General features: G+C 39.5%; 1 protein-coding gene and 1 pseudogene across 2 annotated transcripts in view; one reads left to right on the forward strand and one right to left on the reverse strand.

Moving 5' to 3' along the window:
• PLEKHH2 (pleckstrin homology, MyTH4 and FERM domain containing H2) overlaps window positions 1-22,024 on the forward strand; it is a 114,279-nt gene that overhangs the window by 48,150 nt on the left and 44,105 nt on the right. Inside the window, exons 8-15 of the mRNA XM_025354654.1 lie at window positions 2,503-2,578; window positions 4,844-4,938; window positions 5,919-6,063; window positions 8,505-8,641; window positions 8,735-8,845; window positions 9,004-9,090; window positions 10,713-10,871; window positions 19,068-19,148. Coding sequence (XP_025210439.1) covers window positions 2,503-2,578; window positions 4,844-4,938; window positions 5,919-6,063; window positions 8,505-8,641; window positions 8,735-8,845; window positions 9,004-9,090; window positions 10,713-10,871; window positions 19,068-19,148 — 891 coding nt within the window. The remainder of the gene's footprint in view (window positions 1-2,502; window positions 2,579-4,843; window positions 4,939-5,918; window positions 6,064-8,504; window positions 8,642-8,734; window positions 8,846-9,003; window positions 9,091-10,712; window positions 10,872-19,067; window positions 19,149-22,024) is intronic.
• Window positions 20,900-21,755, reverse strand: LOC112605071 (annotated as a pseudogene). Its single transcript, XR_003115343.1, has one exon. The product of XR_003115343.1 is annotated as a 40S ribosomal protein S2 pseudogene (transcript).

The raw sequence follows: 22,024 nt of genomic DNA on the forward strand, positions 1-22,024 counted from the left end.
TAGGAAAGAAGGGTTCCCCCTAACTGTGATATTTTGGGTGAATTCTGAACCGGGACACTTAACTCTTGTTAGTCATCAGTTTTTGAACTTAGTCATTTATTTGATTGGCTTTAAGATACATTTAATTTCCTTTTTGAGCTTATATAGCCATTGGTTTCCAAAGCATCTTTCTACAGACCTGGTATAGATCAAATCTTCTTCCATTGAAACATTGACTATTAGTAGGATAACATTGCTAGACTAAAAAAAAAAATCCTATATTTGAAATAAAATGAAATGATGTGTTTGATTTTAATTTTAATTATTTATTTATTTATTTATTTATTTTTTGAGGTGGAGTTTCACTCTTGTCTCACAGGCTGGAGTGCAATGGCACCATCTCAGCTCACTGTAACCTCTGCCTCCCAGGTTCAGGCAATTCTCCTGCCTTAGCCTCCCAAATAGCTGGAACTACAGGTGTTTGCCACCACACCCGGCTGATTTATTTGTATTTTTAGTAGAGATGGGGTTTCACCATGTTGGCCAGGCTGGTCTTGAACTTCTGACTCCAGGTGATCCACCCACCTCAGCCTCCCAAATAATGGGATTACAGGCGTGAGCCACTGCACCTGGCCTGAAATCATCTGTTTTATAGATTTAAGTTTTTCTTCACATACTGGCATAGTTTAACCTTTGACCTCCAGAGAAACATCTGGGTTGCAAGACTTTTTTGGTTTTTGGAGTCATGTTCTTTTATTATTATATCTTTTTATTTTGTGACTGATGCAGTTTTAAGCAAATTAGGGCAGACATGTTTTTCTAATATAAATTCAGACCTTAAGATATATGTGTTCTTATTTGCTTTCAAGAGGACATTTTATTTCAATATCCACATGAAACCTTCTGTAGTTTATTACTAAATTTTGGATAGCACAGGAAAGGGGAAGTTAATGGCATGTGAATCTCTGGAATTCCAATTATGTTATACTTTAGGCAGTGAGAAATTGAAATCTTGCCTATCTTATGATGTTGAGATTTTCAGAGATTTAGATTAGGCTTTTAAGTTCGTTTTATTTGGCAACCCATTCTACTACTTTTTTTTTTTTTTCCACTTTGTCTTCTCTTACTCTCCTGAAACTATTCAGTCCTGAAAAAGAAGTATTGCTTTTCAAAAGCCTTCCAGCAGACTGGCCAAGTCTAAGATTTTATTTCTGTGTTTGTTAGGTATTTTCAGGTTTCAAGGAAAAGAGATGTATTCTAGTTACCTCAATAAATATGTTTGTTTTAAGAATTTCTAAGAGTTTATTTTAAGGCATAGCCTATCCTTATTGAACTAGAATACCATGCAAATTACAATAGTCACTCTAGAGGGACAACTTGTGATGAGTCAGCAGTACCTCTGCCAGAAACAAGTGACATCCATTGCCCCTGTTCCCAGTGAGTCAGCTTGTCCTCCCAGGCCTCCAGTCCCCTCTCTTGAATTCCACTACTAACTACTTTCCCCCACTCTCCTAGGGCTTCAGACTGCCTCCCGTCTCCTGCTTACTGCCTTATTGTTATATGTCTTTCTGTTGCTGTCTCTGTGTGTGTGTATCTCACGCTCAAAGAAACTGCATCTGATTCATTCAGCCAGACATTTTTCAATCTAAAATGTCCCTGATAGTCAGAGATTTCATGCCAGTTACCTCTTAGGTCAATGGCTGTGCTGAAGAGGATGGCCTTAGTTGCCCACTATTTCCTGGACGGTCAACTGTGTCCGAGTTAGACCCATTACAAAATTCAGGACATGTTGCTATATGCATTAGGAACCGCCTGTGGTCCCTTTTCTCAAGGGGGCAGGGCTAATAACCTGTCCAGTACCTGTTTCAGAGATTTCTCAGAAGAGAAGAGAAAACAAAATTCTACTTTTGGAACAAGATAATATAAATTCCATTGCAATTCTCATATTCATTTCTTGTTTGACTTTAGATATCGCTTCTACTTGAGTGAAATGTACATTGATATAGGAAGGTGATAGCATTTAATGCTACTCTGTGTATGACTTCTGACTTCACGCTTTTCCTTTCTTTGTTTAACCATGTTCCAGAACAGTAGAATATTAAAAGTGGTGTTTATGTGTAATCAATTATTGGGAGTGGTTTCTAGCTTAATGTTATAGCCATTCAAGGTTTTTCTCCCCACCGCCAACCATATTCTAGAATGCTAAGGATATTAAAGGTGGTGTTTATGTGTAGTCAGTGATTGTGAAAAAGCTTTCTCTTACTTTTTCTCACGTCTTCAAAAGAATTTATAAAACAAAAATGTGGGAAAAAGATAAATAATGGAATAATTAACAGATGGAGAAAAATCTCTGCAGTACTATTCACAATGGCATATTTTAGTTGGCACCGATGATGGTTTTATAATAATGCTGTACTCTAGTGAATCTTAAATGAAGAACAAATGAAAAACATGTGTATTGAACATAATCTTTTTTTTTTTTTGGCTTTAAATACCCTGTTCAAACTCTCTCTTTTACACTAGGAAAGCAGAATTTATGCTGTAGCCAAATCAGGTATTCGAATGTCTGAGGCCTTCAATATGGAGAATGTTAATAAAAGTAAGTGCTTTCGCATGCTGCCACCTGGATGAACCTTGAGGACTTTGTGCTGAGGGATAGTATAATACAAATACATGGTACAGTCACAAAAAGAGAAATACTGTGTGATTCCACCTAAAGGAGGTATTTAAAGGGTCAAATTCATAGAAACAGAAAGTAGAATGGTGGTTACCAGGGGCAGGGTGTGCGTGGAGAAGCGAATTTATTGTTTACTGGGTATAGTGTTTCAGATTTGCAAAATGAGAAAGTTCTATAGGTCTGTTTTACAACAGTGTGAATACACTTAACATTACTGAACTGTACACTTCAAAATGATTAAGATGGGCCAGGCATGGTGGCTCATGCCTGTAATCCCAGCACTTTGGGAGGCTGAGGCAGGCAGATCATGAGATCAGGAGGTCAAGACCATCTTGGCTAACACAGTGAAATCCCATCTCTACTAAAAATACTAAAAAATTAGCCAGGCATGGTGGCGGGCACCTATAGTCCCAGCTACTCGGGAGACTGAGGCAGGAGAATGGCGTGAACCCGGGAGGTGGAGCTTGCAGTGAGCAGAGATAGTGCCACTGCACTCCAGCCTGGGCGACAAAGCAAGACTGTGTCTCAAAAAAAAAAAAAAAAAAAAAAAGATTAAGATGGTATATTTTATATTCTGTGTTTTTACCACAATAAGAAAAGTTTAGAAAAGTGATTTGTATTGCTATTTCATTTGCTAAGAACTTCCTAAATGTCTAAATTCATTGGAGTAAAGAGTTGTGTAAACTTTCAAAAAATGATTTCTAGGGTTGCTGATTTGTCTTTTAAAATTGAAATTCGTCTTAGTGTAGGGACTCAAATACACTCAACTCTGATGTGTATTTTTTTTACCTGAGAGAGACTAAATCAGAGAAACTGTGGCATTTCAGCTGTTTAAAATGGTAAAAATATAGCCTTCTATGTCCTTTTTTGCCAGGATTTAAAACACATTTCCCCTTTCTTTATTTCTTCCAAAAAATTCTTATTGAAACAATGCATGCTCATTATAAAAAATAAAACCAATCAACAAGAACTGTCTGGAATAAAAAGAAATTTCCCTGTGGTTATTTTTACTACCTCCTCCCTATCCCACCACTAATTCATATGTTAGAGGTAACTATTGATATTCAGTTCCTGTTCAGCTATCTGCAGTTCTTTCCATTCAGGAAATTGTTGTTTTTTTTTTTTTTTGAGGCAGCGTTTTACTCTGTCACCCAGGTGGGAGTGGAGTGGTGTGATCACAGCTCACTACAGCCTTGAACTCCTGGGCTCAAGAGATCCTCCTGCCTCAGCCTCCTGGTTAGTTAGGACGACAGGTGCACGCCACCATGCCTTGATACTTTTTAAGATTTTTTTGTGGAGATGGGGGTCTCACTGTGTTGCCCGGACTGGTCTCAAACTCCTGGCCTTAAGCAATCCTCCTGCCTCAGCCTCTCATGGTGCTAGGATTACAGGTGTGAGCCACTACACTCAGCTTGGAAATTATATTCCAATATTTCAGCATCAGATTTACCTGACAAAGGCTTAAGAACAGTGGTTTTGGTTTTTGTTTTTGTTCAAGACCAAGTCTCGCTCTGTCGCCCAGACTGGAGTGCAGTGGCATGATCTCGGCTCACTGCAACCTCCCCTTCCTGGGTTCAAGCAATTCTTGTGCCTCAGCCTCCCAAGTAACTGAAATTACAGGTGTATGCCACCATGTTCGGCTAATTTTTATTTTTAGTAGAAACAGGGTTTTGCCATGTTGCCCAGGTTGGCCTCAAACTCCTGGGCTCAAGCGATCCACCGCCTTGACCTCCCAAAGTCCTGGGATTACAGGTGTGAGCCACCATGCCGCACCAGAACAGTGGTTTTGATACCATGCTGGTAACAGGGTTATGAATAGTCAGAGAATATCTTCCTATGTACTCCTCACTGAATTGGTTGGTAAGCAGTTGCCTATACTTAGTTCTGCCCAGCCTGAGCAAAGCATGCATGGAGATTCCAAGGAAATAAAAGCTATGGTTCTTGCTCTCAAAGAGCTTACAGTCTAGTTGGGGAACCAGCACACATGAGGAAATAATGAACCATGTAAAAAAGTGTATAAATAAACCTGTAAATGCCATTATCTATAAAGTAGACTATACAGTTAGTAATCATGTATTAACCCAATTTCTCTTTAAATGGAAATTATACTAATTTGTATTCATAAGAAAAAGACCAATGTGCTAATTAGATTTTTTTAAAATGTTGTTTCCTGTTTTTCTGTTTCAGATTCTGTTGCAGCCCTTTCCTATACCACATCAGGGCTTTATACGTCTCTGATATACAAGAACATGACCACCCCAGTGTATACAACTTTGAAGGGGGTAACTCATTATTGTTATTGTTAAAACATGTGCTTCTCTTCATGCTGGATCAAGGAAATTGTTAATTCAAGCTCCAGGTTCCATTCTTAACATTTTACACAGGCTCTCCCTTTATAGAGAGTTTTACAAGTTCACATTAACATATCATAAAAAAGAAGCAATGGAAAAGTCTGGAGAAGACACTTATCAGAATATTAGAGGTCTGAGCCAGTTTTTACTGTGTCCCGTGTAATTGATTCCCCCACCTTCCCATGGCCATGAATTGTTTAAAGGAGACATATTATTAATAATGTAAATGAAAACTCCTAATTTAGGCAGATCTTTGTATCAATGCCAGGGCACCCCTTGCTTGCTTGCAGTATTAATTAAAAGAAGGATTGTCAGGTATTGACAACCTTATATTTCCAGAAATCTTTTATAATTGCTAATTAGAATTCAGGGTTTAGCAACATGAGTTTGATAACAGCAAAATACATTCCCGAATTCCTTTTAAAAATCATATGCTAGCCAGGCGCAGTAGCTCACGCCTGTAATTCCAGCACTTTGGGAAGCCGAGGCGGGCGCATCACAAGGTCAGGAGTTCGAGACCAGCCTGGCCAACATGGCAAAACCCCATCTCTACTAAAAATATAAAAATTAGCCGGGCGTCATGATAGACACCTGTAATCCCAGCTACTCAGGAGGCTGAGGCAAGAGAATCGCTTGAACCTAGGAGGCGGAGGTTGCAGTGAACCAAGGTTGTGCCATTGCACTCCAGCCTGGGTGACAAGAGCAAGACTCTGTCTAAAAAAAAAAATCATATCCTATGACTTCTTCCTGTAAAACTTTCTGTTATCTAAAAAGAGTGATAACCTTAGAGATTGATACAGGGAGGTTGTTCCGCTTTTCTTTAGGAGGCGACCCTAATAACTAGCAGCCTTTTCTTGGATGAGTGGTAACATTAGGGATGAATACAGGGAGGTTGTTCCGCTTTTCTTTAGAAGGCGACCCAAATAAGTAGCAGCCCTTTCCTGGATGACTCATCTGGGTCAGAGGAAGAAGACAGCTCCAGATCCAGCTCTCGGACGTCAGAGTCAGACTCACGCAGTAGGAGTGGGCCAGGCAGCCCCAGAGCCATGAAACGAGGTGAGAGAAAATCACGGGCATATGAGGCAACTCCAGATTGTTCTGAATATTAATTGGGAATTTTATCTCCATAACAGGATATTTTTTAAATTAAAGAACTTGCTTCAGACCCTAGTGAAAAGAACTTTAGCCTATGACTGATATGTTTACAGTCCTAATTCTCTTCTTAATTTTCTGTGATTTCAAATAAATTATATAGTCTTTTTTTTTTTTTAGCCTTTTATTGTCTGTGAGAGGGAGATCACTTTATTGTTGGAATAAAGTGAGATAATTGGCCAAAATGAGGTTTCTCTCTTGGCATTTTGGATAATTTGTGAAATAGACGTATTTCAGCTAAATTTGTTACATTGCTAACTGGCAGAAAATATACCTTAAAATTTGTCAATTAATCTGATGTTAAAGTGAAGAACAACCAAAGCTTTACTTGGGATATGTCTATGATTTTTAGTGGATTCTGTGTGTGGGTAGCGGTTACAGAGAGATCTACCTCCACTAAATGACATCTGTATTTTATGAAAAGCCCTTAATGCAGCATGGTGTGTCTGTTGGTTTTCAAACTGTGTTCCGTGGAACCTCTGGGTACTTCCAGTCCCCTCGACTTCAACTGGAGCTGCTCAGCCTTCCTAGGATTCACATTTTGAGCTTCCACTGGTCTTCTTGCTCTCAACTTGCCCCTCTATGGCCAGAATCAGGTTATGTCACACTTTTGCTGGAAACACTGCAGTGGCTCCTCACAATGGATATAAGGATTCGGTCATGTACTTGACCTCATCTCCTTTCTTCTGTGTACTCAGCTCCAGCCTCACTGGCCCTCTTGCTATTCTGGGACATGACAGGCATGCTTGCATTTCAGGACCTTGGCACTGCTGTTTCCTCCAGCTGGTGTTCTTCCCCTAGATGTCTGTATAGCTGACTCCCTCACCTCCGTCAGCAAACGCTGCCTTCTCAGTGAGGTCCACCCTGACCACATCACTCAAATTGCAGCCCTTTGTCTTTCTTCTGTTGCCAGATCTTTTTATTCCCTTTAGTCTGCTGTTGTTATTGTTCCATAGCACCTACTGCCTGTTTGTCAGTGGTCTCCTTCCACTAGAATCTGTTCCACGAGAGCCAATATTTTTGTTGTTTGCTCTATCCCTAGCATCTAGGACAGTGCCTGGCACACTGGCCCTGGTCCTGGGAGCCTGAGATTTGTGTTCCAACATTGCCCCTGCCTAACTCTTTGACTTTGGACAAATCCTTTAATCTCTGGGCTTTAGTCTCCTTAGGGCATTAGCCATGACAATCTGTGAGGTCCCTATAGGTCTAAATTTTTGTTTATTCTATGAAAAATAAAGATAGAGCAACTGTTACTTGTCTGAGTCAAATAAAAAGTAGTGTCACAAGAGTGACATTGTTCTAATATGTCTGTTAAATGTTAATATATATTTTGAAAAATTGCTGGATACTTTTATAAATAATTACCTAAGTCCTCGATTTTATTTAATATATTCTAAATCTCCAATTGTAGTGACCTACGAAATGTGGCTTGCAACTCCCAAGTCGTTTTCTGTAAAGGCAAATGAATTATTGTATAAATGATCCATTGAATTTCATGTTATAGCCGCTGGCAAGTGAAAGAAATTGTTTATATCTTTCAATCTTATTGCTTCTCTTTTATGAAAGATTTAAAAAATCTGTAAACTGCTTAGTAGTTTATGAAACTTGAATGAAAAAATACTACTGAATTGTGTTTTTTTTAAATGTGAAGTTACTTTAAAAGTGATTATAGAAGTTAAGAAATTTAAAATGTGATTGTGAAAATCTCGATAAATTAAGATTCAACATTTGTTTGCCTATATATCAATGTGTAAATACACATATTTTTAATTTTTAATAAAAGATACATGAGTAGACTCTTGCATATATTTTATATATGTAAAATAGCTGTGATTGTAATCATACCAAAATATGATTCCTGTTTCTTTCACTTCCTTAGAGATTTATGTGACAGTCCCTACCCCTTAGTTCTGTTTTCTGCTTTAAAAGTTATTCATGTTGGGAAGCCAAGGCAGGCAAATTATGAGGTCAAGAGATCAAGACCATCCTGGCCAATATGGTGAAACCCCATCTCTACTAAAAATACAAAAATTGGCTGGGTGTGGTGGCGCGCACCTGTAGCCCCAGCTACTTGGGAGGCTGAGGCGGGAGAATCACTTGAACCCAGGAGGCGGAGGTTGCAGTGAGCCGAGATTGTGCCAGTGCACTCCAGCCTGGCAATAGAGTGAGACTCTGTCTCAAAAAAAGAAAAAAAAAAGTTATTTATGGCCAAAGGAATGAGAATAAATCTAGTCTAGGGAGGCTTATGGTTTAGGAATAATTGCATTCTGTAGGAACACTCAGAGCCGGTGTTTGGCCCTCCCCAGTATTAAATACTGACTTGATTTCTTTCTTTGTTCTCTTAGGTGTGTCTCTGTCCTCTGTGGCTTCTGAAAGTGATTATGCTATTCCTCCTGATGCTTACTCCACAGACATGGAGTACTCACAGCCAGAGCAGAAGCTCCCAAAAACTTGCTCATCTTCCAGTGATAATGGGAAAAATGTAAATATTGAATATGATTTTTAAAAAGTAATGAGCCAGTTTGAGCCTCCAAAAGGAAACTGAAAATGCTTTTTTCTATCTTTTAAAAATTAGGAACCACTGGAAAAATCTGGTTATTTATTAAAAATGAGTGGTAAAGTCAAGTCTTGGAAGCGGAGGTGGTTTGTGCTTAAAGGTGGTGAATTACTTTACTACAAATCTCCGGTAAGTGAAAAATGTTTTCTGTTTAGAACGTAATTCCTCAAACTATAAATCAGACGCCTGGTTGATTTCCTTCCCATAATGCAAGTAATGATACAAAGCATTTCTTATTTTTACTGTTAAAGTTAATCACTTTCCATTTGTTTTTCTCTTTCATACAGAGTGATGTAATTAGAAAACCCCAGGGCCATATTGAACTTAGTGCATCCTGTAGTATTTTAAGAGGAGATAACAAACAAACAGTTCAGGTACTTAACTTTTTTTTTTTTTTGTATCATGCCAAACTCGATTCTCAATTATCCAACCTAATGGAAAGGAGATTGGATAATTCAATGTTTCTTTATTCACTTTGATGCCTGGAAAGTATGTGAAACTCCAAGGATTTTTGTTAAAACTATAATGTAAGTTAGGTTTGTATTGGGTGACTCTCACCACACTTTACCTTTCTTCCTTTATACTCTTCTTTCCTCATATTTAATCTCCTAGGTATTTTCAGCTATCAAACTGTGAAGCTATTTTAAGGAAGGGTTATCTGGTAAATGAATTCTCAATAAGATGTTAGTTATATAACGTACTATGAAATTCAAGAATGTTTGTATTTTAATATAGAATCTGAAAATGATAGTTCTTATATGAACTTCAGATGCCATAACACCTAAGTGGGAAATATATTGGTGAGCAGAGGGACTGTACTGCCAAGCAAGTCACAATGTAGGGGTAGCTGCTGCCCATTTTACTCACACGTAAGGCCAGTCTTGCCAGAAATCTGTTAAATTTAAAACACAGGCTGTTGAGATATTCCAGTATGTGTAATTTAAATTCAGACACTTTATTTCTGAAATGTCTTCAATAACTATTATTTTCTTATATTGCTTGTTTGGAGGGTGGAAGACAACTTTGCCAGAAAGGTACATTATCAATGTTTCCAATGAATTGTACCTGAAAACCCCTCAAAAATTTAGAAAGGAGAATCAAGGAAAGATTTGGCTTTGGTCATAGCAGTTAGGAATCATTTGTAAGCTTCTGAAATATTTGGAAAATTTGTAATGTGGCTAATTTGAGACTGGAAAATTCTGAGTTCATAATATCTAATCACATGTTAGTTCCAAGAATTTCTCTTCTTATATGCAAGATCTTATTTTACTTATAGTTGATTTCTTCATTTGTATTAAGAAAGCTCTTGTTTAGTTGCTAAAAAATGTGTTATTTTATTATAGTCTTTAATCATTCTGCTCCTCATTTCAATAAGTAGGAACCTGGCCGGGGATGGTGGCTCACACCTGTAATCTCAGCACTTCAGGAGGCTGAGGCGGGTGGATCACAAGGTCAGGAGATCAAGACCATCCTAGCTAACATGGTGAAACCCCATCTCTACCAAAAATTCAAAAAAATTATCTGGGCATGGTGGCGGGCACCTGTAGTCCCAGCTACTTGAGAAACTGAGGCAGGAGAATGGTGTGAACCCTGGAGGCGGAGCTTGCAGTGAGCCGAGCTTATGCCACTGCACTCCAGCCTGGGCGACAGAGAGAGACTCCGTCTCAAAAAAAAAAAAAAAAAAGTAGGAACCTGTAGCACATTTAAGCGAGGAAGGGAAAATGTGACAAATAAACAAGATATAAAATCATAACCCCAAAATTAAGTAAACTGGAGTAACAAAATTATTTCCACAAAAATTTAATTGCTGTAATTCTCACAAAGTGGTTAAAATGTTCTAAATGCTATGGAGTCATTTATTTAGAACCTGGGACTTGAGGTTTAGCATGTTTGCTTCCATGTCTTAAGTGATGACGTTTGAATAATGAACAAGGAAATGCTAACAATCCTAAATCTTCACAATTTTCTTTCCTATACCTTTCTCGTTGCATTCTAGTTGACCACTGAAAAACACACATACTATCTGACTGCAGATTCTCCCAATATATTGGAAGAGTGGATTAAAGTGTTACAGAATGTCCTTCGAGTACAAGCTGCCAACCCACTTTCCCTGCAGCCTGAGGGCAAACCCACCGTGAAGGGATTGCTCACTAAGGTAGGAACCTCCTGTGTATAGCAATGTCCCGGGCAACTATGGGCATGAGCCCATGATCGCTGAAAATGGGATGTCAGAGCATATATATATTGAATATTTATATGATCCTGGGGATAGGAAAGGGTGTTTTTAAGTATGATGCCCAAGGCAAAAGCTATAAAGATGAAAAGAAGACAAATTTGACTATAATATGTAAAAATGTAAAGGCTCTATTAAAAATTCTATGAGCAGAATTTTTAAAAGAAGGATTGAAAAACTTTGAGGAGGTATTTGAAACATGTGAAAACTGGTTCATATCATTAATATTTAACACTTTTTTCTAACCAGTAAGCAAACAATGAATACCAGTTGGGGGAAAAGGAACAAAGGACTCAATGGGAAAGAAGGAGAGATCATCGAGATTGGAAGGAATACAAATGATCAATAAGCATATGGAAAAACATTTTACTGTCACTTAGAATTTTTTTAAAAGCACAGATTGAAATAATAGGTGTCACTTTTTAAAATCTGGTGAAAAGTAAGACATTTTTACAAATTTTGAAATCTAGTATTGACAGATTAAGAAATCTGCTAGTTTCTGCAATTATAGAGGCAGTAGAAAATAAATCTGCTAGTGAGAGTATTATTCTACAAGGCAGTTTGGCAGTATGTTGGCTGAAGTGTTAACTTAGCCAATAATTTTGAGTGAACAAATCAATATCAAATATTTTAAACACACACACACACACACACACACACACACACATTCATATATATCTCCTTTGATCCAGCAATCTCCGTTTTAAAAATTTATCCTTAGGAAATGGTCTTAATTTGCGAAAGATTTAATTATGAGATGTTCCTCGCAGCATGTTTCTTTTCCTATTTTAAAAAACGAGGTATGATTAATATATCTGAAATGCACAGATCTTAAGTGTAGAGTTTGATGAGTTTTGAAAGCTATTTACTGTTGACTCTATTAAGATGCAGAACATGTCCATTACCCCAGAAAGATTCCTTGCACAGCATGATTCCTAATAAACAAAAATTGGGACCAACTTAGACATAGGGTAAGGTATAGCTTAAAAAAAATGTTTGTACAACCATATAATGCTTTACTATGCAGCCTTTTAAATGTTGTAAAAGAATATCTAATGCTATAGAAATATGATGTATTGTTAGGTAATAAGTAGAGTGCAGTGTTACATTATTATCCCTTATTTGTTGTAAGTATTTATAGAAAAATGTCTGAATGGGAAATATACCAAGGTATATTGGTTATCTCTGTGATTTTATTTTATTTTTGCTTAATTCTGTTTTTTTTTTTTTACAATAAGTATTGACTTATACTTAATATTATTTTTAAGTTTTAAAAAGTCCTATTGGTCACTTTTTAAAAATACAATAAAATATTTATACACACATAATCACTCCTCATTCATGTACTCTGATTATGTAAGAGGTGGAAAATTAGATGGAAAGGAACAATGCTACTGTGTAGTTTATACTTATTAATAATGTGGGAATGTAGGTGGGAGCTATTCCATAATATTTAAAAAGACTGACAACTATAGCAAAGGTAAAAAATAATTCACCATTGCATTAAACAAAGAGATATACTATGTACTATGTTTTTTCTAAAATACAACTGTGACAATGTTTTCTTAGTTACTGATGGGTTAGGAACAAAATATTTGCACAATACATTTCCAGTGAACACACTGCTACTTTTAATCACATTCTTACTGTAATTCATAATAATGAGCTATGCTCTTGTTTCGAGGACCCTGAGAATGTATATCAAACCCTGAGAATTTAAGATGATCCCATGGCTAAGGGTTTATTACTTCCCCACCATTAGGTTTTTGTTTGCTTGCTTGTTTTTACTTTATCAGCATGGCATGTCAGTTTCTGCTCCTGTAATGTTTCTGTGATCCTCCACTTCCCATTTCACAATTGCATTTTAAATGAGCATGAGTCAATGGGATTCTCAGATGACTAAATCATTAGGGTTTATAGCCAGGATGCTTATTAACTTTCCTTCCTGCCATTTGTGCTTGTCCACCCCCATGTTTTCACCCTCAGAACCTTATAAGACAACAGCTTCCCTCAGTTATTCTAAGTGACTTGTTCTGAGCTCACATTCAGGTTGCAATATGAGATACTATCGAATTGCATTTGAGTACCTTGGAGGGGAGGAAGTTTTCTCAGGTTGTCACGTTGTTATTAGTAAGTACAGAATAATATAGGTAGATGCTAAGAACTTGACTAATTTGATTCTAGACATTCACTCTTACAATTTTTATTTTAATGCTTAGGAAGAACATTTTCTATATAAAAATTCGGCTCTTTAAAAAACGAAAATTTATTACGCAGTTACCACATGGAGCACAATGTGCTGAAAGATACTACGATGAATAGGCCATTGTCCCATTCCTCAGAGAGCCTCATAATCTGTTGAGAAAGAGGGAGACAAAAGCTTATTTATAATGATATATGTAAAGTACAATTATTGAGATGTGTCAGGAATGACTTCTGAGAGGAAATTTACCAGTGCTGAGACTTCAAGGAGGAGTAGGAGAGTTAGTTATACCAAATGGGAATGGGCGGAGGGCTGGTACTCCAGGCTAGGAGACAGCATGAATGAAGGCTTAGAGTCTCGAAGCAGTGGCTCAGACCTCTAATCCCAGCACTTTGGGAGGCCGAGGCAGGCAGATCACCTGAGGTCAGAAGTTGGAGACCAGCCTGACCAACATGGTGAAAAACCGTCCGTACTAAAAATATAAAAATTAACCAGGCGTGGTGGTGGGCACCTGTAATCCCAGCTACTTGGGAGGCTGAGGCAGGAGAATTGCCTGAACCTGGGAGATGGAGGTTGAAATGAGCTGTGATTGCAGTATTGCACTCCAGCCTGAGTGACAAATGAAAGTCAGTCAAAAAGAAAGAGAAGAGAAGAGAAGAGAAATCTCTAAGCAGTGCCAGCTGCACTAAGAACAAATCCTTCGGAGAAAAAGCTAGAGGGGCCTATGGAGAGCAGTGGAGAGCTATTTTTGTCTTTTTAAGGACTTTGTTCTTTATCCTGAAGGATATTTGAAACCCTTCAGGGTTTGTAACAGGAGCATGGGCATATTCCTGTTGCTAACAGATTACTCTGCTAAAAGGAAGATGAATTAGTGGGAGGCAAGGTGGAGGTTCTAAGAACAGTTAAGGGAGTGGTTCCCATGAAGAGGATGAAACTCTGAAGGGGTTACAGGAAAAGAGAGGAGAAGATGAATTTAAATAATGGTAAGAAGTAAAATCTTTAGTTTGGTTGAATTTGGAGTTAGCAAGTAGAAGAGATAAAGATGCCCGGTAGAAAGATGATAGCCGATAAGAGAGAGCTCAGGAAAGAGGAGCAGTTTTAGGAAGATTAGAAGGTTATTTTGGAAGACATCAGGAGCTGGTAGGACGTCTTAGTTAAGAAACCCAGCAGGCAGCAGACCACCAGTCTACATCAGAGGAGAGTGCTGGAGGGCTGGGTTGGAGAGCGGGGTTAGAGGAATCATCAGCATATATGTGGCAATTATGGGAAATTATGTAGGGCAGGGGAGAGCAGGGGAACACTTGTAAATTTCAGGGCACAGTAAGGAGATGTGTGCAGAGATCTGAGAGTAATGCCTGTGACTGATCTAGTGTCACATGTGCTCAGAGAAGAAGGTACATTGCCTTCAGTGGGTTGAAGGGTAAATGGGAGATTAGTAAGTGAAGTATTTAAGTTTCAAGGGCTATCTATACCTTTCAGTGCATTAGAATCAAGCTGGAGGGAACCTGGAGTCAGGAGAGGCATTTTTTAGGGTGGGAAAGATGTGCCTTGGGTTTACAAACTAAGGGGCAGGCATCTGGAAGAGGGGAGGAGGGAGATTAAAGACAAAGTCCAGAAGAAGTGGGTGGCTGGACGTGGTGGGAAGGCATACTGGAAGGACTGAAACTGGAGGATAGGTGAGGAAGGGTGTAGACAAGTATCTTAAGTTTGTGGGACATTGAGTGATATCATGTCTAATATCCTCGGTTTTCTTGATGAACATTATCCCGTAAGACAATGTTATTTACTAAGAGTGGGGAAAAGGATTGAGAATAATCATTCAGGAAAGTAGGATGTACCCAAGGATAAATAGAAGGCTTGATAAGTATTATTGAAGGCCCACCAGACTTCCTGATTTGAGTTTATATTGATTATTTTTCTCTAACATCTTCAGATGCCCAGGAAAAGGAGCAGAGAATTTACATTGCAGTCAAGTGAGGATAGTGGTTTTTTTCTAACATTTTATTGTATAAATTTTCAAATATGCAAAAAAACAGAATAATTTTACAGTGAACACCCATATTCCCATCACCTTGTTTCTGTAATCAACATTTTACTTGCTTTACCACCTATCTATCAAGATGATATTTGAAATTAATGTTTTATTATGGGCATTGCCAACATATGTGAAAATAGAGGGAATAATATAATGAGCCCTCATATATTCATCATCTAGTTTCAACAGTTATTAATTATGGCTAATATTATTTCCTATAACCCCCTGTAACCATCTGTGTCTTGTTACATTCTTCACTAGATTATTTCAAAGCAAATGGAGATGGAATTTTGTTGAGTGGATTTGTTAGAAGCATAGGAATACAGCATAATCACAGGCCCTGGAGCAAGAGTTGTTTCATGATCAAACATGGAAACCCAGGTTGGCAGAGAAGGACATGGGGCCAGGAGGGGACTGATAAGCTAGAATAAAATGGAAGGATCAAGGGGCTTAAAATTATGAGTGAGGTCAAAGAATAAGAGCGTGGGCCAAGCATGGTGGCTGTAATCCCAGCACTTTGGGAGGCCAAGGTGGGAGGATCACCTGAGGTCAGAAGTTTGAGACCAGCCTGGCCAACATGGTGAAACCCTGTCTTCACTAAAAATACAAAAATTAGCCAGGCATGGCAGCACATGCCTGTAATCCCAGCTACTCAGGAGACTGAGACAGGAGAATCACTGGAACCTGGGAGATGGAGGTTGCAGTGAGCCAAGATTGTGCCACTGTGCTTCAGACTGGGCAACATGGTGAGACTCCATCTCAAACAAACAAACAAAAAAACCCAAGAATAGGAGTGCGGTAAGTGAGAGGGGGAGGGAAGCAGGAGGAACTGAGAGGAAGTTGTGATCAGAGAGCAGAAAGTCAATTGCAGAAGTGGGATTTTTGTCTGTAAATCCCAGTAAAGAAAAAAGGATTAGGGTATGGCTGAGGGGATGGGCGGCAAAAGTGGAAGGACAACAAAGGTTATTAGAAGTGAAGAGCGCAAGGATGTGGAGACAGTGTGGCAAGAGGCAAGGGCCAGGGTGGGAGCCAGACTGCCTGGGCACAAGTCCTGGCTCTGCCACTTACCACCTGTGTGACCTTGAAGAAGTTACTTACAGGCTCTGTGCCTTAGCATCCTCACCTGTAAAATGGGGGTAATAATAGAGCCAACCTCACAAGGTACTGGGAGGATTAAATGAGTTATTTAAACATATAAATTGTGTTAGAACAGTGCCTGGCATATCATAAACACACACAAAAAAAATGCTAGCTATTATCATCTGAGAGTTTCACCTTGATAGTGAAGTCAGCAAGGCTGGTGGCAGGATTTGTGGTGGAGAGCACTACAGGGATGGGCTTATGGGGAAGGAGAGAATACCGTAGGGGCTTATGGTTTGTGCTGTGGCAAGGGCTCATTGGGATATGATGTACTGTTTGTCTTCAAAATTTCAAACAAAACCAATAGGAACTACCTTTGTTATGGAGGCATGGTAAAAAAAATTACTCTTTTAATTAGTTCACTTTGAGATTTGAGGTTGCCTTTAAATTTTCATGAGGATTCTTCTAGTATAATTTGTTTTCTAATTTTTTAAAGAGTAAGTCAGGGTTTTAAGAAATTCTAGGCTGGGTGCGGTGGCTCACACCCATAATCCCAGCACTTCGGGAGGCCGAGGCGGGCAGATCACGAGGTCAAGAGATTGAGACCACCCTGGCCAACATGGTGAAACCCCATCTCTACTAAAAATGCAAAAATTAGCTGGCCATGGTAGCAAACGCCTGTAGTCCCAGCTACTCGGGAGGCTGAAGCAGGAAAATAGCTTGAACCCGGGAGGTGGAGGTTGCAGTGAGCGGAGATTGCGCCACTGCACTCCAGCCTGGGTGACAGAGCGAGACTCTGTATCAAAAAAAAAAAAAAAAAATCCTAATGCAAGATTTATGTATAAAGATAGATTGTTAAAACACAGCTTTTACAGTGAATTGGCAAAGGTCTTCATTAATTTGCCGTTCTTCAAAGGCATACATTGTTCTCTTTTAAAGACAAATCATTTCAGAAGCACACTGTCTATAGCCAGATGCATTATACTTCAGTTTTTATGAGACTTCTTTCTGGAGATTGTTTAAAGAAGAAAAGAAAAAAACACCCCACACAACGCTATTTAAAGCTTCCAGGATATTTGTCTGTAAATATGTTTCTAAATTGAATTAAATTGAAACATGTCTCAAATGAAACATTTTTTGTTTTGTCTCAAACAGTATTCTAAATCCATCAAACCGTTAGGTGGTGGAGTTACTCGTTTGCTTAAACCGTTTGAAAAGCCCAAATGCTGACTGAGTTTATGAGTTTAAAAGAAAACGTGTTTTCCTTCTTATTCATAGTGAGGACAGAAGCATTCATTGAGTAACCACTGCTATCCTTTATTTATGTTTTCGTATTTGGCTCTCACCATAGCCCAGTTGTGAGCCTCTTTGCACTCTTGATGAAAATATTTAGCATACTGCTAATTGTCTTCCTCACAAGGCTGTGAGCTTCCTGAGAAAGGAGACTGTATCTTGTTCAAATCTGTTTCTCCAGGACCTATATCACTTACTGACTATTCAAAGTCAAGAGCTAGATTCAAATTCTGTCCCAGTCACTTAGCTTAGTACCTGATATATAGGAGGTACTCAATTTACAGCAATAGCTTTTAACATTATTTTATTACTTTGTATGATTACTTCTAAGAAGGCATCAAATGTTTTTGAATGAATGACTGTTTTACATTTGGGAAATTACTAGAATTCTTTAGGTTTTCATCTTCTCAGTTCTTTTTTATTTTTATTTTATTTTATTTTATTTTTGAGACGGAGTCTGCTCTGTAGCCCAGGCTGGAGTGCAGTGGTGTGATCTTGGCTCACTGCAACCTCCGCCTCCCGGGTTCAAGCAATTCTCCTGTTTCAGCCTCCCGAGTAGCTGGGACTACAGATGTCCACTACCATGCCTGGTTAATTTTTGTATTTTTAGTAGAGATGGGGTTTCACCATATTGGTCAGGCTGGTCTTGAACTCCTGACCTCAGGTGATCCACCTGCCTCGGCCCCCCAAAGTCCTGAGCTTACAGGCATGAACCACCGTGCCCGGCCTTCATCTTCTCACTTCTAACGTTAGAGTGTTAACCTAGAGAGCCACAGGACTATTGGAAATCTGTGAAATATGGAAACTATGAAATATACTTACTGGTGAAATTGCACTTTCTCTTCTTTATGTTAATGCATTTATGGGGTACAAGTTCTATTCTGTTACTTGCATTGATTGCATAGTGATTCTGTCAGAGCTTTTAGGATACCCATCACTCATAATAACATACATTGTACCCCATTACATAATCACAATCCACCCCTCCACTCCGTTCTTTATCCATCTGTGAAACCTCAGTCCTAGGCATAGTATTTGATGCACAGTAAACATTCATTATATGTTGAATGGTGAGCACTAAAGCAAAACTTGCCATTCTACTCCTGTTAACAGGTAAATCTTTTTTTTTTTTTTTACAACTTTTATTTTAGATATAGGGGTACATGTGCAGGTTTGTTACATGTGAATATTGCATGATGCTGAGGTTTGGAGTATAGATCCCCTCACCCAGCTAGTGAGCATGGTACCTGATAGGTAGTTTTTTAACCCGGCCACCCCGGTTCCCTCTACCCTGGTAGTCCACAGTGTCTGTTGTTTCCATATTTATGTCCATGTGTGCTCAATGTGTAACAGGTAAATCTTAAACAGCATTGGACCATCTATTTGGAATATCACTTATATCTGGGCAAACTGAATACCTATAGAAACTCGAATAGAGTATATAAGCTATACTTTAAGGTGTCAGAGTTCTGGGCTACATTTGTAATTCATTGAAATATGATTTCAGGTAAAACATGGATATTCCAAGAGAGTCTGGTGTACACTAATAGGAAAGACATTGTATTATTTTCGAAGTCAAGAAGATAAGGTATGTATGTATTTTTAATATGCCAATTGAAATAACTTTTTGTTTGTTAGGGCTTAAACTTTTCCTTTTCACTCTTCTCTTACTTTGTAAAACTTCAGAATCTTTATGAGGTTGATATTTGGTATAATCTGGTGCAACCGAGATAATTATACAAAGATCTATCACCTACACCTACAAGGGTCTTGATTCTTAATTACAAGCCTTAGCAACTTTTAATTAATGCATCTTCTAAGACCTAGAAAAGTCTTCTTCTACTCCCTCCCCACAACCATCAGTTTCTTATATTTTTCCCAGGTTCTTACAGACCAGATAAGGTTGACAGAAGGAAGCAGCAAGTTAGGAAAGAAAACCTAAAAAGGAAAAAGAATCTAGTTCTGTGCCAGGCCCTCAAATTCCCGAATACCACTTATCTACCCATCCATCTGCCTGTTTATATTCTGTTTATTAATGTTTAATCCCCTCCACAAAAGAATCTGAATTATTTTTAACTTCAGAGTAAAAAGACGGGGTATCTACCCAAAGGTAAAATGCATGCCCAGTCATCGCTGCGGGTATTCTGTGTCACCTTTGGGTAACTGAAACTATAAAAGTTGAACCAACATGGGCCATGAGTACTTATATAATATAATGATGTCCGCTCCTCTGAAGAGCAGCCTGTGACTGTTACTGTGTTAATGAGACTAAACTTCTTGGTCTAGTGACCACGTGGGACAGTTAGTATTTCTCCCTCCCATTTAACAGACTACACTCTCAGGTCTGACCAGCTATATTTAAAATACATGCCGTTATACTCAATATTGCTAATGGGGTGGAGATTAACACAGACAACCATTAAAAACAATGCTGAGGCCAGGCACGATGGCTCATGCCTATAATCCCAGCACTTTGGGAGGCCAAGAGGTGGGAGGATTGTTTGAGCCCAGGAGTTTGAGACCAGCCTGGACAACATAGCAGGACCCTGTCTCTACAAAAAATTTAAAAATTAGCTGAGTGTGGTAGTGCGTGCCTGTAGTCCCAACTACTAGGGAGGCCAAGGTTGGAGGATCACTTGAGCCTGGAAGGTGGAGGATACCAAAGTTCTTGTTCTCACGGCCAAGGAGATCTAGGTCGTGGACACACACAGACAGAGTGAGTTTAGGGCAGGAGTTTAGTAGACAGTGCAAAAGGAAAAAACAGCTCTCCATCACAGAGAAGGGTCCCGAGTGGGTTGCCAAGTTGTAGTAAAAATATCAAGGTTTTTATAAATGGGCTAGTGAGGAGGGGGCTCGTAAGGAGGGGATATCTTATCCTCCTGATGGTTTAGTTGGGACCAGGTGTGCTATCCGTACAGAACAGTTTTTTTTGTTTGTTTTTTGTTTTTTGTTTTTTTTTATCAGCTGTGTCTCATTCCCTGACCACATAGGCTGACTCTTAGTCTGTGTTTCTTCGTCCTGGTTATCTGGGAGGGAGAGTTTCTGTGTTTGTTCCCATCTTCTTGCAGCTGTAGGCACCCCCCACCCCCAAGTCTGCTTTTAGCTTCCCTATCTTAGTGTGCCAAAGGGAAAAGAATGTGCTTATTAAGGCCCACTGTTTTATTGGGGCCCATTGTACAAGTGTGAAGTTTGGTAATTACCCAGGAGACCTTCCCCACTCCTGTGCCGAAGCTGTCTTGTCTGTGTTTTACTGTCTGCTCTTTCAGGCTGCTTGTTGTGAGAAGAGAAGTGATTTCTTTGAACTGCATGAGGTTAGAAAAGGAGCTATCTTTGAGCTGCTTTTTTTTTTTTTTTTTCAGGCTTAATTCACTTTATTTTTCTTGTATAAAAACCCTATGTTGTAGCCACAGCTGGAGCCTGGGTCCGTTGCACGGAGACTCTGGTGCGGGTCTTGACAAGGTGGTCAGTGAATTCCTGATAGGGAGACTTGGTAAACACAGTCTCCTTCCAGAGGTCAGGGGTCAGGTAGCTGTAGGTCTTAGAGATGGCATCAAAGGTGGCCTTGGCGAAGTTGCCCAGGGTGGCAGTGCAGCCCCGGGCTGAGGTGTAGCAGTCATCGACACCAGCCATCATGAGCAGCTTCTTGGGCATAGGTGCTGAGACAATGCCAGTGCCCCTGGGTGCAGGGATGAGGTGCACCAGCACAGAGCCACAGCGGTCTGTCACCTTGCAAGGGACGATGTGGGGCTTGCCAATCTTGTTCCCCCAGTAGCCTCTGCGCTCAGGGACAATGGAGAGTTTGACCAGGATGATGGCCCCACAAATGGCAGTGGCCACCTCCTTGGAGCACTTAACACCCAGGCGGACATGGCCATTGTAGTCCCCGATAGCAACAAACGCCTTGAACCTGGTGCGCTGGCCAGCACCGGTCTGCTTCTGCACCGGCATAATCTTCAAAAACTCGTCTTTGAGAGAGGCCCCCAAGAAAAAATCAATGATCTCAGATTCCTTAATGGGCAGGGAGAAGAGGTAGATCTCCTCCAGGGACTTGATCTTCATGTCCTTGACCAAGCAGCCCAGCTTGGTGACGGGCATCCACTCCTTATCCTCAGCCTTGTCTCCGCGGCCCCTCAAGGCCCCGGATGCCACTGCCGAAACCTCCGCGGAAGCCACCGCGGTTCCCCATCCCAGGGCTACCAGGGCCACCAGGGCCTCCAGGCACCCCCGCTGCACCGGCGTCATCCACCATTTGGTGTTTTCTCAGAGAAGCTGAGCTGCTTTTTTTAAAAGGAAAGTTTTCTGCTGGGGACTCACTTTACCCTAACTGTCTATCTAAATAATTTCTTTCTGCCTCCTATAACAATTTTAGTACAGCTGAATCATCTGAACTACTGTATAGAAGTAGCACCTTGCTTTTTCCTCAAAAGTTAAATCTCTAATATGTATATGGTTCTTTCATATTAC

This window comes from Theropithecus gelada, chromosome 13 (assembly GCF_003255815.1).
Source record: "Theropithecus gelada isolate Dixy chromosome 13, Tgel_1.0, whole genome shotgun sequence".
NCBI lineage: Eukaryota > Metazoa > Chordata > Mammalia > Primates > Cercopithecidae > Theropithecus > Theropithecus gelada.